The sequence below is a fragment of the Oryzias latipes genome, chromosome 3 (genome assembly GCF_053564925.1).
Source record: "Oryzias latipes strain Hd-rR chromosome 3, Olatipes_Hd-rR_3.1".
Taxonomy (NCBI): Eukaryota; Metazoa; Chordata; class Actinopteri; order Beloniformes; family Adrianichthyidae; genus Oryzias; species Oryzias latipes.
The window spans coordinates 27,253,337-27,272,651 of NC_136239.1; the positions used below are offsets into that span (position 1 = coordinate 27,253,337).

The 19,315-nt window shown below is 37.4% G+C and overlaps 1 protein-coding gene across 2 annotated transcripts in view; it reads right to left on the reverse strand.

The window, feature by feature from the left end:
- LOC101164142 (CUB and sushi domain-containing protein 1) overlaps positions 1 to 19,315 on the reverse strand; it is a 411,649-nt gene that overhangs the window by 11,206 nt on the left and 381,128 nt on the right. For both annotated transcript variants that reach the window (XM_023953530.2, XM_078944567.1), the window contains exons 60-69: positions 17,268 to 17,453; positions 13,181 to 13,357; positions 12,455 to 12,640; positions 3,054 to 3,227; positions 2,868 to 2,934; positions 2,091 to 2,197; positions 1,724 to 1,797; positions 972 to 1,083; positions 661 to 840; positions 292 to 354 (exon numbers count right to left, since the gene is read on the reverse strand). In XM_023953530.2, coding sequence (XP_023809298.1) covers positions 292 to 354; positions 661 to 840; positions 972 to 1,083; positions 1,724 to 1,797; positions 2,091 to 2,197; positions 2,868 to 2,934; positions 3,054 to 3,227; positions 12,455 to 12,640; positions 13,181 to 13,357; positions 17,268 to 17,453 — 1,326 coding nt within the window. The remainder of the gene's footprint in view (positions 1 to 291; positions 355 to 660; positions 841 to 971; positions 1,084 to 1,723; positions 1,798 to 2,090; positions 2,198 to 2,867; positions 2,935 to 3,053; positions 3,228 to 12,454; positions 12,641 to 13,180; positions 13,358 to 17,267; positions 17,454 to 19,315) is intronic.

Here is a 19,315-nt window from a genome sequence, read left to right on the forward strand (position 1 = left end):
TTCATCAAACTTAGAAGGTTTTTTACTAAATTTCCCCTAAACCTATTTCATGTTTTATTATATTTCTTATGAGCCTTTATACACTTTGCACAGAGTGCAGTTTTTTTTTTATCATCACATAAAAGTTTGTTACACACATGAATTTGTGCAATCTACACCCACTGGAACATTTCATGTCAAGGACATAAACTAATACAAAATAAATCTGCAATCTGAATAGATTATCCATGATTAATATTAATTAATTTATATGTTTAATGCAGCTCATTAATTGGTGTTTATTTTACACACCACGGATCTTGTTCTTCTGGACATCCGACTCTCCTCTTCCTTTGGGATTTACTTTCACACCAACTGAAACAGAAATTGTAAATAAAGTTTAGTTAAGACTATCTCGTATTTAAATGACAAAAACCAGTGACTGATGTGTGTATAGGGACAGATTTATTAAAGTAGGGAGATTAGCATGTGGTCTCAAATCCTATTTGCCACATATTTTCCTGCAGTATATAGTACTGAATCATTTCATTTTCATTCATCACGCCATCCTTATCTGAAAATAGACAGGGCCATGAGTGTGTGTTATAAAAATATTACTTATAGTTATCATAGGCCTGAAGGAGATTAAACCTTTGCATTTTTGAGATTGTATCTCCATACCTTTACAGAGTGGTGGCTTCCCTGACCATCTTCCATCACTTTTGCAGGTCCTGTGCTCTGACCCCCCAGACAGATAAAAGCCTTCCTGACAGGTGTATAACAAAGTATACCCCAAAGTAGGCAGATCCATGGATCGCACGTCTACATTAGTAGGGGTCTCGGGTTGTCTGCATGAATGGGCTGATGGAAGATAAAAGAACACATATGTAAATATATGTTAACTACACGGACTTTTATATTAAAAAAAAGAAAAAAGGCAGTGGCATAAGACCATGACATGGAGAAATATTAGTTAGTCATAGAATACTCACCCACGCACTCTGGTTGAGTTCCACTCCAGGTCAGGTTTTCTAGGCACGTTCTTGTTGTTGAACCAAGTATGTGGTAATTCTTGCGGCACTTAAAGGAAATCTTGCTGCCAACCTAAATATTGATAAAAAATGAACCAGAAATTTGTTTTTGTTTTTTAAGTTGTGAAGTTAAACAATTTCTTTATCACCTCAGACTTCTAGTAATGTGGCTATTGAAGAAAGCACTGGAGACCACCACTGAACTACTGTTTAAGTCATGACAACGCCTCTAAAACACCTATGTGTCCATCTGAAAGTGTCTAGTAGTTTGTTTTATGTAGCAATAAAACCTTCTGTGTTTTTTTTCCTTGTAAATTATTAATATTATTTAATTTGTAAATTTCAGGTGAGTAAAAAGTGAGGAAAGTGTTGGATTATATCACCACCTAATCCCTCATCTTTCTTTCAATCCTTTATAAACAGTCCAGTTCACAAGCATTCACGGGGGTTGATGTGGTGTTTTATGTATATAAAGGTAGTTGTGTATCAAAAAGTAACCGTATCCTAGTAAAGAAAAATAAAAGGATGGTTCTGCTGACGATTTATCTGTATACTTTAGTTTAAGGAGGAGGTAGTTCCTCTACAGAGCTAATTGCATGCTTAGTGCAGAAGACTGAATGGCATGATGAAACAGAAATGGTTTATGCAGATTTTCCTGATCTTTCTAGGATTGTTTTGTAAAGAGAATTCACGGTCAGTTGCTGTTTCCTCACCTGAAAGCCCTGGGCCACGACTGGAATGCCATAGGCCGGAGTTCCTGGATCACGGCAGCTGTTGAAGGCTGGGTCTACCCACACACATGATCACATTTAGTGTATGCCTATTTTTAACCATCAGTCAAATGTCCTTCAAGAATTTATGTGCTTACACAGATCACTACATAATACATACATTTCAAATACACAAACATTGCAATCTCTTATTAAAGACTCATTTTTACTTTGTATGTCATATAAAAACTGAGTTACTCTATAGCAGTATAGTGGTTTATCCTCCCCTCCTAGAAACAATGACGTATCATGACAGAAAATAGAAGTTTTTCATAGAAGACTATGTGTAGTTTTCTCTTTTTCAAATTACCGATACACGCTGGTTGTTCTCCACTCCAGATCCCATCTGCTTGACACAGCCTGGAGGCAGAGCCGACCAGAACGTGGGGCGCATGACAATAAAACCTCACCTCTGACCTGCACACACGCACACGCATAGAAATGAGAGCTTCTGTGTTAATACACTTGTAAAAAAAAAATCCCTTTATCTGAAATAGGGGTTAACAGCTTGGACTTTTTTCTGTAACTGTTGTCATCAATTTACCAACATTGTTATGTTGTTGTTTCCAACCACAGAATCAATATTGTTCTTGCAATGTTACTTACTGACATCCAGACTGGCCTCGATTTCAAAAGTCTTTTTTTGAGATTTACCAAAAAGTTTTGTGTATCTTGGTCTTCAATTCTTTTAGGTTTTGGTGTGTGTTGCTGTTCTTTGCTTCATCATTCTTAGTTTTTTTCACTTTGGTTACTTTTTCTGAATTATTTTTGTTTGGATTCTGTGAGTTATTCTTTGGTGTCTCTGCTTTGTTTTTTCAAGTTATTAAAATTGCATTTTATCCACCATCTGCCTTCTGCATGGGCTTGTTTTGAGTCTTCAACGCTGGGGAAAACCTAAACCAGCAACTTTTTCTAAGCTACTTTAAAACAGGCATTAACGTTTTTTTTTTCTTTTACGAGCACAACATACAAATATTTATATAAAATATAAACCAAAAAAATCTAAAAAGCACACAAATAAATACAAAACTGAGTAAATATTAAAACAGTCAAAAAACAAACAATATAAATTATTGTAAATACTAACCGGTATGAAAATATGTTGCCCTCTCTGTATCCTCCTCCAGGAGATCCAGGATCCCCACAAAAGACAGCTGTTAAAGGCAAAAAACAAAAACAAAAGCTTTACTTATTTGAAAAAAATAATTATTGCTCATTCTCTGACCTTCAATGTTTTGCTGTTAACAACATTCACAGCGGGGTGCTAACTTACGCAAACATTGGGGAACCTCTCCCGTCCATGTTCCGTTCCCCTCGCAGGTTAAAACAGCCGGAATGGACAACTGATAACCATGAAAACAGTTGTAGCTAACGCTGGATCCCCACGAAAGATCACTGCCTTCCACTTTTCCATAAAGCACTTGAGGTGGAGGTCCACACTGGATCACTGAATTAACCAGAGGGATTTCAAAAACACATTGTCAACAAACGCAAACAAAAAAAAAAGTATGTGCGTTACAAGTCTGCATTTGATCTTGTTGGAGTATATTTGTTTTTTTACATGCTGTCTTTGCTTTCCTTGAAATTATAGATTTACTGTCCACTCCACAAGAATGGGTTCAAGCATTGATACAAATCAACTCTTTCTGGTATGGATCAACCTTCACAAACAGGCTGTTGACTTGCTTTGAATGTTTCAGTGTGTTTTGATTTTTTTAGCTTTAAAATCATTTTGAATAAGATGCTGATTTAAGGCTTTGCAGGATGAGACTTTAAAATGAATGCAAATGTGAAACATAACATTCTTAACAACATCCTTTTCCTTTATTAGAGATTAAGCTTTGACTTATGGACAATATCATATCGATTTTGCAAAAAAATAAACTAAAATAAAATAAAAAAAGGAGAATTTACTATACGTCTTTACTTTTATACATTTTTACCTAGATCAAACCAGCCAAATCTAATTTTATAATTTAATATTTTGATAATTCTTCATTTCAGATCAGTTTGTGGAATAACTGTTTGTTTCGCTCAGAAAAAGCCCAAACCCTGTGTGTTTGAAAAATGTATTTTTGATGCTTCTGCACAACACTGAAATCAAAACGAATACCAGTTAAAATCATATTAATATGGATTAAAGAGACATCTGCTACACACAGAGAATGTAATCTGTGATCATTTGACAGCTTACTGTTTATGTATAATGATGCTGCCGAATGTGCGCTCTTACTTGCAGTGCACTTAATGTGCATGGATGCCTGGGCAGATAACTTCCAAACATGATAAACATTGCTGCGTGCATGTAACTATCTCCATAAGATAATGATAACCATCTGCAGGGCCTCAAACATCCATTTAAGCCAGCGCTCTTCTCATCTAACTAGGAGTCAGATGGTGTAATGCTCCGTTCACTGTGGCATGATTACATTCAGTGCACACGGGCACACAGAGCGCCGAGCAGACGCAAATATGCAATCAGACATACTCAAGCATGGAAACAACATGTTCAGAACATATGGAAGTCAAGCACAGAACCATGTTTGTACATAAAACAAATATATGAACATGTCAAAAGAGAGAATGTTTTTCTGCAACAAATACTTTTCATAAATAAAAGTAGAAAAGCGGTGAACTTCTAACCTTAAAATAAGGTAAAACACAATTGCATTATCTAAATGGAAAGGAGCTTCCAACCTTAATGCAGCTAATGATGCCAAGACCAAACAATGACTTGAAATATTAGTTGTCTCTAAAAGTTATCAGTTTCTCAGATACTGTAATTGTCTCATTTTCTTGATGTTCTTTGAGGTCATTAGAGGACGTGAACATCAGTGTGTGAATAGTTCCTTTAAATGCCAATCACAGTTTTTACATTTTGCTGGTCAACAACAGTGTAATTCCTCTATTTTCTATTTTTTGCAAGATATTTAAAATATGGACTAACTGAAAGTAAAAGGTATGTTTCATATTTCATTGTTAATGCCTCATCTCATTTACAAGATCACTTACACGATTTCCTTTCCTCATCTCATTGTATTGTCAGCATTTTCAAACCCTATTCGCACCCAAAGCCTTAGTCACGTGCACTCATCCCAGGGGTTAAGTGGGCACATGGAGGTTTCCGAGACAGGAACGGCCGCATCTTAACAGGACTGCAAGTGTGTCTTTCAGTTCCCTTCAGCTTCATATGGCCACCCCAGGGACGTCATAAAAATGGTACTTATCCATTGTTGTACGTGTGGTTTCATGAAGTGTCTGTAAGGCTAACGTAAGTTTCTCGCACTTATGACATACGGGTGAGATTGGCGTACTGTGCCCTTACGCCACACTATGGTCATTATAAGGTGTGTAAACTAAGAGAGAAAAAAAAAAAAAAGAACTGACCCCCTACAGCATGCATATAGAAAATAATGCTTGTCCCGTACAGGTTTGGTCATATTTCACCAGCAGACAGCCCATATCCACCTACAATGGCAGTTGTGACCAAGGCATAAATTTGCTCAACATGGTCCCTTTTCTTTTTAGGTTTTATGTGACACTTTGGACTTTTAAGTTGAACAAACCAGCGCTTTAACTGGTTAGAATCATGACTGAGGTGTGTGCTGATTAATCATGAAACTGCAAGACACCTTTTTTTGCAATCATGTCAGTCCTCATTTATGCCAATGTTAAATGGTCTAACTTTACAACAGAAATAAAAAAAAATACTTTCATTTTTGTTGTAAATCTCAGCTGAACCTCTGTAGTTAGATACCCTCGACAACTCATGTTTTTATTTTACATTTCAGTTAAAAATTGCTCTTGGAAAGGGTTGTAGTCTTTTGATCAACGGGAATTTTCGGCTTTAGAATAACATTAATTAGTTTCATAGCCATCAGACTTTAGACGTTTTGTATAACTGTTCTGCTCATATTCAGAAGGGCTAGGAGTCTATAATGATGTACTTGGCCAAAACACAGTGATAGCAGAAAAAACACAAACATTTTAACATCCACTATTGCAAACTGGTCATGTGGTTTTACCTGCCTTTCATCTCTTGAACGGCTATTTAACTAACTATACTGACATAACATGAGCCTGTTGTAAATTTCAGCATTTCGTTTCAGAGAAAAAGTAAAAGTTGGAAATGCTGAGGGGGTATCCTTATAATTAAAGAGTTGAATGTTTACTTTCATCTGGCAAACTATAAGCTCAACCTAATGAATTAAGAACCGCAAGCCATCCTTCAACTGAAGATCTCCCCTGCAGCAATCTCAGCAAATTAGTAGAATTATTGTCAACACAATCAGCAAAATGTAAGTGATGAGGAACGTGCTTCTCCAGATGCTGCCTCGTGTCTTTTTTAAAATTCAAAGGTGTCACTTTTCTTTACAGTTCTAAAGAGCAATGGCACAATACAGAAAGTGATGTTTTTATCAAAAACAAGGTCGCGTTGCTTTGTTTTCTCTGTTTTCTTCATGAAACCTGCCAAGTCATTTGTGACTATCGAACCAGTAACTGGTGCCATTCAAGAGGTTGACAGGATTTGCTAAGTCTGGTTTTCACAGCTCACAAATGTCGCACAAATGTTAATTGGAAATATGATCCAGAAACAAATCCAGTCGCACACAGGATTTAAACCTGCAGAAAGGAAAAATGGGAAAGTGGAGATAAAAAGGAAATGGCTTTTTAAATCCATCGATTGAATACGCAGGTCTAATTGAAGGCTTGTAATTTATTCTCTTTGTAAAACATATTTCAAAAGTATTTTAAGATTGCATTATTTAAGAAAATCCACCAAAATTGTTTAAACTTTCGAATACTCCTTAAAGAGCCAAAAAAGAGAAACCTTACATTTTAGAAGAAAAATAATTAATTTGATGTTTTTCATGATGAACCAAACAACCGTGAGATTAAGGACTAGCTTATTCCTTTCCTTTCTATCCTTCCTTTAACTAATTAGTTAACAAGAGAGGTCTGGTCTCAGACATCAGCCTGAAAGAGCCTCAACTTATGACTGCAAAGAATAAAAATGGTTTCATCTTGTACTAAAGTTCATTTTTAGCTGTGCGATGCATTATGTTTTTGTCGATTCTACAAAATAAAAATAAAATTTAAAAAACTTCCAAGTCAGAGCCAGGTTCATAAAGCATGCAGTTCATCATTTTATTGCTTTGTGACTCCAGGAACAATAGCTAGTGGCTGGCCAGCAGCTAACAGGGATTCAAATTAATCATCGTATGACTGTTTCCTTCTTCATAAAATACAACTTGTAGTTATGAGACAAACCCCGGCTGTCTGGAAATGGAAAAACAGCTGTTAATATTCCAGAGCAGTATTTCTGATGGTCTCTGAAGCCCAGAGATCACTTGTGTCTGTAATTGAAGGCTTCTGAGCTCTTTTGTTTCCTTCCCTTGTTGTATTTGATCTGAATAGGATGCACAACCCACAGGAAGAATGGGAACTCTTACTCTAGTTTGCTTGCACACCTTTGCTCTTCCTGTCACCGTTACCGGTCTGACATGATTTCCTTCTTCCCACATCCTACACATAGGTCCCCTTACCTCTTTTATGCTGGCAGACTTCATGGTTCATCTTTCCTAACTTCCATCCATCCTAAATCTGGGTTGCTTGGTCACCCTCTCACAGCATGACTGCCACACCATCCCATTCCTTGTTCTGTTTTAACCATATCTTTTCTTTTGACACAGTTGAGCTAAAAACACATTTTATGGCCTTAATCCCTTGTTCTTGCTGTGCATTTACAGGGTTGTGTGCAGATATTGATTTTTCCCTTCATGTTTTTTCCATCATTTGCTTCCTCTCTTACTTGCTTTCCTTTTACTTTTTCCGTCTTTCCCCACTGATGGCTCATCACTTTATTCCCCTGCTCCCCTGTTCAGTCACCTGCTTTCCCCTCCCCCCGTTTCCTTTTTTCCTGTCTTAATCTATTGTGTTATGGTTGCTGTGTGGTGCGCTCTTTCTCTCTCTCTCTTTCTCTATGTATATATAATATACACTGAGAAAATGTGAGAGAGGTCATAAAGGTTTTGACCTGCACCCTGAGAAGCTGGGAAAAAAACCTTTCTGTTTAAAAGGCAAGTTGTTAGAGTTGAAAAGGGACTTGCACAAGAAAAAGAAAAAAAAAACTCAGGTACTCTTATTTTTGTCTTCATAATTACAAATTCCACTTTTCAATTTGTTGCCTGCGTGTGTGATTCTCAATCACTTCCAGCATCTTTTACACCCCCTGCTTTCCCTCTCTGCATCTTTCTTTCTTTCCTTCTCAGTAGCCTCTTTATCCCTTTCTTCATCTCAGTTCAAAGCTTCAGCAGCTAAAGGAACCAGCAGGAGATTTTCCGTTTGTGAGAAGAGACAGCAGGGAAGATCTCAGGAATTGTTTCCTTTTACTGTTCTTGAGTATCGAAATGTGAATTATAAATTACAGGCTTTTATAGGACTTTTTACTTTCTTATGTTGCCTCAATAAAGAGAGCAATATCTTTTTTTGGTAAATCAATCCTAAATTAAAATTTAAAGAACTATAACAAAAATTGCCAGATCATTCCATTCTGATCTGTTGTCATTTGCTATTTTATTAAAACAGCTAAGTTAGTTTTGTACCAAATGAAAGCATAACTTAGTTTTTGTTCCAGTTACTATTCTTATTATTTATCTAAATATCGCTTTGCTCAGGGAAAATGTCTATGCTTTTGAAACAAAATGTTTCTGTGCACATGAAATTTTAAAGACAAAAACACACTATAGTTGCCACATATCTTGTGTAATTTGTCTTTAATGTAGACGTCCCATATCAGGTCACAGGGGCAGAACTTTTACGAGATGAAATTTTTGTGCATATCTGTTAGCAGTCCTCTATGTTCACACTATAAGGACATTTCAGTCAGACAACTCATGCAGTAAAGAAGATTTATTTCATATTTCTTTTAGTTTGGCATAAGGCTCTGTTCAGATTCATAAAACAAAGATCTCCATAGAAAACTTAGGGTATTAAACTACTACTAACGAAGCTCACAGGTGAAAGCCGGGGAGGAGGGTGAGGTGATGAAAGCAGAGCTCGCGGAAATGAATGAAGAGGGATTGGACCTCACACCTGGAACTTAAGTAGGACACTGGACAGGTGAGTTGATTAGACTGAACCACCTGCAGGGAGGAGTTACCAGCTAAACGCACTGCTCGAGTTGCCTGTCTGAAATACTCCCAAGGTCGTTCATTAGTGTGCCACAAAAATCCCATGTAATCTTGTAAACTTTACACACACAACAAAGTTTTGTTTTTACAGACCATTTTGCGTGCCCAAAAGAAGTGCAACAAGTGTTATTAGTACAAAAGTGAGTGCTAAAGCAAGTAAAAGGACACTTTCCAGTCTTTTTATTAGTGATTTGCTTTGGGATGTGACATCCAACTATCCAATCACTGCACTACCATCAACATTTCCATGAAATTTGTTTGAGCTCTTATTGAATCGCTACAAAATGGTGGAATTGCCAGGCAGGAACTCAGTAAGATTTTACTCAGAGGAAACTGATGTGTGAGGAATATTAATCACTGGGTGTTTAAAACTTCATAGGTCAACACTAGGGCTGCACGATATGAAGAAAACTCGCGATGTGCGATATTATTAATTAATATTGCGATAACGATATAATCAAAAATATTATTCCCATTCCATTACAACAGCTTAAAAATTATACTACAAATGATCCTTGTTGACATAGGAGGCGAACATGCAACATAATAGGGCGCCATCCGATTAGTTATCAACGTGAAGGGGTCCATCTGATTGGTCAAATGCAGAAAGGGATTCTTTCAATCCATTAAACACTTCAAGCTGCCATAAGATTGTTTGGCCACATCTAAGGTAACCATTTATTGCAAATTTGCTGTCTTATGCGATATGCATGTTGGACAGCTTGATATTGCGATAACGATAAATTTGCGGTATATTGTGCAGGCCTAGTCAACACAGTTAAGATTCCAACCCCCTTTTCTAACTAGTACAGCTCATAGGTTTGTGATGGTTTTCCCAAAAGGTGCTCAGTATTTGGAAGTAAGACCTTTCTTGCTGTTAGGCAATCCAGCCAAGTGAGGCATTTAATCTAACCTGCAAATAAACCACTAATTACCTGGTCCAACCTACCATGAACACTGTTGCTTAATTTTAATTAACACTACTCCTGTATAGCCCCACCTTTAGCTTTAATTATCTTGTGCATTTACAACAGCATCCTTTTAGTAATCAAATGCAGATTATATGGATGTAATTCTTTATAAAGTTAATTTGATCTTTCTTTTAGATTGAACTACGATATTATATACTGCCCTTTTAGAAGAGACCCTCAATGAAATCAAAACGTTATAATGTCGGAAATTTGTGCTGCCCAGTCTATGTAAATTCAATATTCTTGACTATTCCCACCAAAAGCTGGCATGGTGTAAACCCTATTTTCCTCTTAATATCCTTTAGTGCCTTGCATGACACTCAAAAAGTGATGTGCATCACTTTTGTAGAAAAAGTCTTTATGTTCTGCCTTATGTGTCTATTTTCATACTTAAAGGCTGTATTCGTAGCACGTTTTCAAAAAAGTGGATATTCACACCCAGATTTTCTTTATAAATGTATTAAAGTAATTTTAACTTTAGACCTGCTCATTTTCTCATCAAGAAGAAGGCATTTTCAGATTAAAAAGTTCTCAAACAAGCAATGATGATTATATCTATCTCAATGGCAAAAAAGGAACATCTGTACTAATCCTAATATTATCTTTCACTGTTTTTTTTTGTTTTGTTGGTTTGCTTCAGTCAGTCGGGCGACCCGACCTTATTCCATGCTGCCTATTTTCCAGTGTTCCACTCCCTCCTTGCAGTTAACTAGACAATTCTGATCACTGAACACAACTTAAGTCTTTGTCACATGCACTGAACCCGTACGGGTGCTGAGGCTCGTACGGCCACCTCAAGGGATGTCATGAAAATGGAACGTGTTGTTGTTGTGTGTGTGTGGTAAGTGTCTATCGTGAAGTATTTGTACAGATAATGTAGGGTACACTCACTTTTGACATACAGGTGATGGTTTTTTTACAGGGTCCTTACACTGCAATCTAGTTGCTTAGTGTGTGCACAAGCTCCCTACTGATGGTACGCGGATGCTGCACGTATGGGGTGTGCAGTTGATACGTAGGGACCTGTAGGATGCCCACACAAACTTTACTCTGATTGTCTAGTTTCTTTGTTTTCCTAACATTCAGGCTGCACAAAAGGAGCCCGCACTTATCCCTAGAATAGCATTAAAGGGCTACTTGGGCAGTTCGCAGGATTGAAAAAAAAACTGGAATGAAAAAATCAAAAATCTGTGCAACATGCCAGCATCTCACCTACTTCACCCTTACTTACTTTTGTGTGGTGGTGTACGTGTTTGCCACACCATATCGCCAGCAGCACAGCGGTAAAAAAAACAACTTTCCATGAACACTTTTGCTCTTTGGGCTCGCCGAGCAATTTCAGAGCTTGATATTTTCCCAATTTTTGCCTGCAGACACCCGTATCTACCCGTAAGGGCAGTTGTGACTAATGCTTTATGCATAAAATCAGCAGCAAGAAGAGCTGGAAAACAGGCAGGGTGGTGGATCTTTACGACCAGGGTTGGGTAGCCCCAAAATAAGTAGAGATTGCACACATTCTAGCAAACTCCAATTATTGTAATTTAAGATCTCTTATGAAAAACAGCTCCTATTTAAGCTTGATATATCCTCTGTCTCTTTTTTTTTGTTTTTGAAAAGACTTTAACCATTTCTCAGTATTTAGACAATTATTTTAATTATTTCCGTTACTTAAAATGATCATTTGAATCCCGTGGAAAAAAAAAAAATCTATTTTTCGTGACTTTCAGGTGGCTCTTTAAAACTAATCTTCAGAAAAGTTACTAATAGCAAGAATTATGACAACATGCCACCTGGAATATTACATTTTCCATAGTGTACTTTTCTATTGGAGAATAAACCCATGTAATTTTTTTTATTTTTTTCTTCCAAGGCATTAAATTCATACCAGTCTCCAGAAGATGTAATCCAGTCAATTTTAGCATTAAGAAAACCTTGAACTTAGCAGTTGCTTTGACATGTGCACCACAGGCTCTTTATGTAACTTTTTTATGGGGTGTCATGCGAGGAAGCAAAAGTTTATCTTTGATACAGATACAGAGTTTGTGTAGTTAGCTATCTGGTAACAATTTAAATGACTGAATGAACCCAAATATGAAAAGTGCAGTGAGGATTGACTGTAAATGATGGTGTATCTATATAATGGCTCTTGCTATGGAGCTAACTCCTTTCAGCTTGCTTGTTTACTTTTTCCACTCCTCTGACAATACTTTTAACATCTCAAAATAGAACATGTAGTGCTGATATTATACATATGTCAGATTTCCTGCCCTTGATGCGCAGCAGACCATGCTTTTTGCATCATGCCCTGCCACCGTGTGTACTTTACCCAGGCACCACTTTGCAAACTAACAGGCAGACTGCATCTGACAAAAGTGTCTGCTTCTGTACATTTCATGTTTGAATAGGAAAATATGGTCGAATCCTTCTCTGGATAACCAAAAACCCTATTCTTGAAAAGTCTTTTGACTTCCTGTCGAGGCAGATACATGCAATGTTCATTATCTTTTTACCTTTACAGCTAGGCTTTGTTTGATTCCAAGTTCCCTCTTTACTGCAGCGTATAACATCGCTTCCAGGTCCAGACGGTTCCATTAGGTGACCTGGATTACAGCGGTAAACCACTGTGTGGTTAAAGGTAAAGTCATTTCCCAGATAGATTCCGTTAGCTATGGGTCCAGGGTCTCCACAACTGATGACTGAAAGAAGACAGTAAAACTTTGTGAGTAAGCCAGGCATTTTTCAAGCTGTAGTAGTCTACATAGGAGACCACAGTCGTGGGGCATGTTATCAGTTCTTTTTACTCAGAAGTACAGGTTCACTTGTCTTGCTCTCTATAATAATGGGAAAATGCTTGTACATGATCAGAGGTCCAACACAACCTTCTCACAGACAATCTTTATTAACCTCTTAATCCTGTTAGAAAGAGATAATCAGAATACCAGGCTGGAGCTTCAGAAGTTAACCTCCATGCCATCTCCTGCTTTGCTTCTGACCTGTTCCTTCCCCTTCTTTTATCCTTTATTTTAGCAGCTTATAACAATGCAATATATGGCATATTTAAGTTTGCTCATCTCTTAACATGCTAAACAGTTCATAGGGAGTGGGTGTCTGTCAATACTTACATTTTAAACCCTGTTTTACAATGGCTGAGTGAACATCTTTTCTTTTTAAATACAGATCAGACCTTCCACTGCTTAAACCAATAGTATAGAATAATCACACAGAAGCCATCGTACCAGTGCAGTCTGGGGGTTGACCTGTCCATGTCCCATTTGTTGTGCAATGTCTCGTGGTAAGGCCTGATGTTTTGAAGCCCTCCAAGCATGCGTAAGCCACTGAGTTGCCAAATGTGATGCCATCATTGAGGACGATTCTGCCATGTGCTGGGGTTCCAGGGTTACCGCAGGATACAGCTGAGGATTGAGAAAATACCAATCAGCGTTGATTAGCCAGTGATAATATCAGGGTTAGAAATACCACTTTGCTGTCACTCACAGCTAATCAGGTGTGGGATGTGATAATGAGATTATTACTAGTCAGCAGGAAATACAGTAAAAAAGTCCTCAAGGTAGCAAGGCTAATTAATCACTAAAGGTTGTTGGACTGATTCCCAGCACTGACTGCAAGATTTAGTGGGTTACAGCTGTGTGCTAAAGGCTAACAGGAAGCTGCAGATACACAGTGTAGCCTACTGCATATGTGCAAGTCACATAAGACTATCACTGAGCTTCTCTGAGTAAAGCTTTAAAATGCACTAAGGACCACTGGCCAGTTTTGCATTATGTTGGAAAATGAGACTGAATCTCCCTAAAGAATAGTTATTTTTACAAGCACAGAAAGGAGCATCAACAGACGAGGCACTGGGCATGCAGCAAAGCTGGAGAACTCTTTATTTGTTGCAGTTAGTACTTGTAGACAATCTTCCATAAAAGTTTTCCTCAAAACAAGCTAGTCTCAGTGCTGAGAGCACAAAAAAATGCATAAAACTGAATCCAACTTGGCTCTGAGCTTGGCGTGGAAGCAGCCACTTCATGCAAACTGGAGTTTTTTCCTCAAGTTAACATCCATTATGTTAAAGTTACATAGTTCTAATGTCATCGTTTTTAAAGTTTACTAAACTATGTGTGCCATTATTTCCAATTAAAACAGTCTTTTGGAGACGTCAAAATCTTTCTCTGCTTTTGGTCATTACTAGCGTGATAAATTGCAAAACATAATAGTCAGAGGAGGGTACTTAAATGCAGAGTGGAAAGGTCTGAATCAGTGATCCATCGATCTTTAGTTTGCTGGCACATCACATTAATTAGCACATTAATTAGCAACCAACCACGGCACATTTCACTAATAGGATCATGGCAGCTGACAGACCTTAACAATCAAACATATACTGATGAGATTCATTACCTAAAACCCTTAAAAGCCTAGTCCAACAGTGCATCTTGCGGCCTCCATCTCAGAGTGTTAGGGTATGTGTTTTAGCAGCAGTCTGTGGATGTGTGTATCCGTCTGGAAGTATGTATGGATTTCTTTGTGTTTATGTCTCAATGATAGATGTTGCACCCTTTCTGAATCAGCTTTTAACTACTATTAGCCTAATGAAAAACAACTGTGGACAGAAATAAATAATGTGCATTATACAAAGAGACACTTTGAAAAAGTCAACGGATGCAACTCTGGGGATGTGTGTTTTGGTGCGGCTGTATTTTACAAAGCGGGCTTAAATGCTGGACTTTGAAGGTGTGCTGAACTTCGAAGCAGAATGAAAAAAAGCTATTACAAATGTGTATGAGTCAAAATCCAATGGGATAAATGCCTATTGTTTAAATCGTGTTTCCCTTGTGCATAACAGTTGATGAATGATGAAATCTAAGTTAATTGAAGAAGACTTTACATTTTCCAAAATGCCACCTGTAATTCTATAAGATTGTTTTTTCAGGTTTTGTGTTAAAGTCCCACCCTAATCATCTAATCATCTTATTAATGCGGTTTATTGTCAAAGCGTTTCCAGTGGTCTTTCAAATATTGGCCCAAAAAAACCCCACACAAAATGTGTCGTTTTCCACCGCTAGTTTATAGTACCTCACACCTCCCCAAGCTAACCTTAGCGGTGCAACAAAAATGGTGAGCAACATTGGAGCTATCCACCCCAACATCGGAATGGAGCGGGGCAGGGAGCTTGTGCCCCGCTGATTGTAGCACCTATACTACAGCTATAGGCTTTTTCCATTTTTCCATTTCTTCGCCTGGTGTTTATTCATAATGACTTGAGTAAAGAAATATTCAGAAATGTAGATTTAAGCTTAATTTTCTTTATGTGTCCTCCATCATGAGGAAAATGCTACAAGAACATGTTAAAACCATCAAAAACACAATGTTTATTGTAGTAAGTCATTAACACATTCAAAACCCTTCACACCAGAAAAAACAAAAAATAAAAAAATAATAGTAATAATAAAACTTGCTTTGATCACACCTATACATAAAGATGATCATTTTCTGATCATCTGGGTGTAAACTGTTTCTCACAAACTGCTTTTATACTTCTTTGTTAACAGAATATGCTGCATTGACCTAATTTAAGTTTTAACACCCTTAATGTGAATGCAGTTGCATTCCCATGAGCCTTTAGATGATTCCATTACCTGCACAGGAATTTTCTTTGCTTAGCTTTAAGTCTTTGACTCAGTTTGGAAATCTTGGAGGGGCATTAGGAAGGAAAATGCAGGCAGCAGTCCAGCATTGAGGGGACCCACTTTATTTTCTTTAACTTCCTTTTGGCTTAAAGAGTCTCTGAAACTGGAGCTAAATAGGATGCACTTTATCAGCAGGGTGGTGCAGATAATCCAGCTCAGTCAGTTAAAAGTGACACTGCAGTTCTTTCCATCTGGGCCAAGCTGACATAAAAGTTGGCATACAAATTTTTCATCTCTCTCTCTTTTCTTTCTTTTTTTTTAAACTGCCAATTTCACAATCCTCTTACATTATGCAACATCTTCTGTTGAATCACACTCATTTGGTAAACAGCAAGACACCAGCTTTAAATATGAGGCTCTATAAATGTTTGATTGAAGTTTTGCCGCTCTGAAATCTTTAGTTGCAGCATATGAGTGAAAACAAAACAAACTGATATTAATTAATTTTAATTTACAAGAGATAAAAACAATTTAAAATGGAGGTTTACGGTACTTAATTTTATGGCTTGTCAGATATGTGGAATGTGCAGCATATACAATTGGTAGATTGTCCTGAAGCAATACTTAGTATGCAATAAACAACTCGTGGGAAGCCTGCAAGATGTTTTGAAAGCTGCTTTATTAATTCTATTGAACAATACTAAACAGCTTAAAGATCCACTCTGATGAAAATCATAATTTTTTAACATGTTCGTGTGGGATTTTTCTCATGATGGACATATAAAAAGAAAATTATCATTTAAATTTCATTTCTGATCATTTTGTTATTCAAATCATTGTGAATCAGGAGCAGATGCAAAAATTCTGTTGAAAAGTTTTGACATAGAAGCTACAATCAGCAGGCCACAAGCCCGATGCATCCGCTAGGTGGAGAAATAGATCCGTGTGCACCTTTGTTTTCCTCGTCCGAGGTGGGACCTGCTTCAAAACTGTACAGCTGGGTAGTTTCAATGCTGCTCATCATTTTTGTTGTAAGATTTATATTGTGTTGGGGTTGTGAGGGGCTGTTAGCTAGTGGGAGAGAATGTAAACAGATGAGTGTCGGAAGGTAGGGATGAGCTTACATCTTGCCAACAGTCCCAAAGACTCACAGAGGCCAATGTCTAATGAACTATTGCCACTCTGCAGAAACTATGTCCTATTTACCTACAAGCAGCATTATCATAAAAACGACCACTGGGAATAGCCGTAAAATAGATCAAAAGATGATCAGAGTGGGACTTTAAGACCAAAGAAAATATCAAATTTTAACTTTAGAGGCTACACTAATCACAGATTCATACAATGGACTGGATTAAACTCTGCTTAGATTTGGGGCTCAACTGTATTAATCAAATAAAATTTGCATTTTGGGAACTGAGGGAATGATAGGGTCGTTCAATGTAAAACTGACAAACCTGCCTGAGATAAAAGAAAAAGCAGAAAACCCATATTTTTATTGAACCAAAGAAGTAGCATAACCATGATTTTCAATGCTACCGAATCAAGGACTGTGTCAGGAAAATAAAGGCTGTTCTGTAAGCAGTTTGAAGTGCAAGCTGTACTGCGGATTCGTAAGGACTTTCTAATAATCTTTTGAGAGCTGTACGATCAGATAATAACAGGAGTAAGGTAAGCATGCAGCTCCCACCTTGACACACAGGCTGCGTGCCACTCCAGGTGCCATTGTGAAGGCAGGTTCTCTCTGCTGAGCCAATCAGACTGTATCCTGCCTCACAGCTGAAACGCAGAAGACTTTTGGTCTTAAATTCTTCTCCTCCCAGGCGGGAACCATGGGGAGGAATCCCAGGGTCTCCACATATTCCGACACTGGCACCTGTAGTGAAAAAGGAAAAGCAATATCAATATTCCAAAAGTAACACCACATGAATATTACTGAAATAACACAAGTCCCCTCTGAATTTGTGTCTTATAGGATCCAAAAAGGAGAAGCGCTGCTAAATGATTTCCATTTATTCTAGCTATATTTAATGTGAAAAAACATAGCAATGTTGAGACTTTGGCAATTATGCAAATTTGATTTATTACATTTCTTTATGGGTAAAGCTAGATTTTATTTTTTTTTGTTAAAAAACAAACTCATTGGTATGCTGATGCCATGACATCAGCAATTTTCCTTCTATTTGAAAAGGAGTGACACACACTTTTCCGTAGCAATAAACACACCAAGGGTTGCAAACAGAGAAGCTGAAATTTCTATAATATGTAGCAGCGACATTTACAGGGTAAAGTTCTAAATCCAGGAGTTGGATGTATTTCTTACCTATGAGTGTTTTGAGGCCAACAAAGAAAGCTTATTGCATTTCATCTACTGAGACTGTAGATGCTGAGTTTGAAAATGACCTGTTTTAGTATTGTGGCGTCAGCACAGGCCTTCAGCAGAACGGCACTTAAAACCTGTGTGCTTAAACCAGCACTCTCTTTTTGCTGACTTTTCTACAAATTTGAGTAAAATCTGGTTACGGTAAAAGACAAAAAAAAATAATAATAATAATGACAAAATGAAAATAGTCTCTCCTATTCCACTCAGCCATCTACTACTTCTTATCTAGAAATATTATCTGATCATCTCACTTTATCTCAATTGGCATGGCTTTGATAGAGCTGTGAAGAGGAGTGCTAATCAGGCAGTCTTTTGGGCATTACTGCACACATTTTATTGCTTTACTCCTTTGGCACTACTTTAATACTGATCTACAGCAGTGGCCTTATATAGGAGAGTGCCTACTAGGCTACAATCTGGGATTGAGACAGTCTGAATCCTTGTCTGGGTTGTAGACTGATAGAATCTGTGATCTGGTATAATCAAAGGTATAAATCCACTTAGATTTTTGTACCAAAAGCTTTAAAGTGGGCCCCGCTGCCTCCCCTACTGAACACTCAACACCAGAGGCTGGACTACAGGCTGTGGCAGCAGCTCAGGGATGTAAACACTTATGGAACTTTAATAGTTTTTTTAAAACCCTTAAAACACATATTTTCTATTGTAATTGTACATTTATATTACCATTCTAGTAAGAGTTCAGGTTCAAATCACTAAGTGTTCTGAAGAATAATCAGAATTGATGGTATTGTGGTAAATGTCAGATGCCAGTCAAACCATCTGCAGTAAAAATTGTTGGCCACAATTTTCCTTGTTTCTATTTAAAAACATCTTTGTAGGTAACAACCTAATTTTTAAGACAATAATGTCTCGCCATTGAGTTAAAGCATTTCCTCATTAAAACGCTTTCATCAACTATAAGTCATTGGCATTTGACAACAACTAAAGACCTGTAAATGTAGATTCAACAGTAAACATATGCTGAAAGCTGACAAAACAAATGTTGACAAGTGTCTGTCCATTAAAGCCTATTTGCCAGGTGCTAAACAAGAAAGTCCGAATCCGATCTAGACGGTCACTCGAGTCTGACTAGAGTGTTGCAGTTGAGATGAATGAGCACCTCCTTTGCCTTGAAGGGAATTTGTATGAGAGTAAAGAAAAACAGACCAAATGGAAAGAATATATTTTGTCAAAAACACAATAAACAGTAAAAATATATAAAAACATGCTGCTGAAGGATTTATAGAACAGCATTTTTAGGTCCTTAAGAAAACTGATTACAAAGACTGTTAGGTAATTTTTTATTGGATATTGTGTAGAATAAAAGACACAATATCTCTCTGCACTCATCTTGG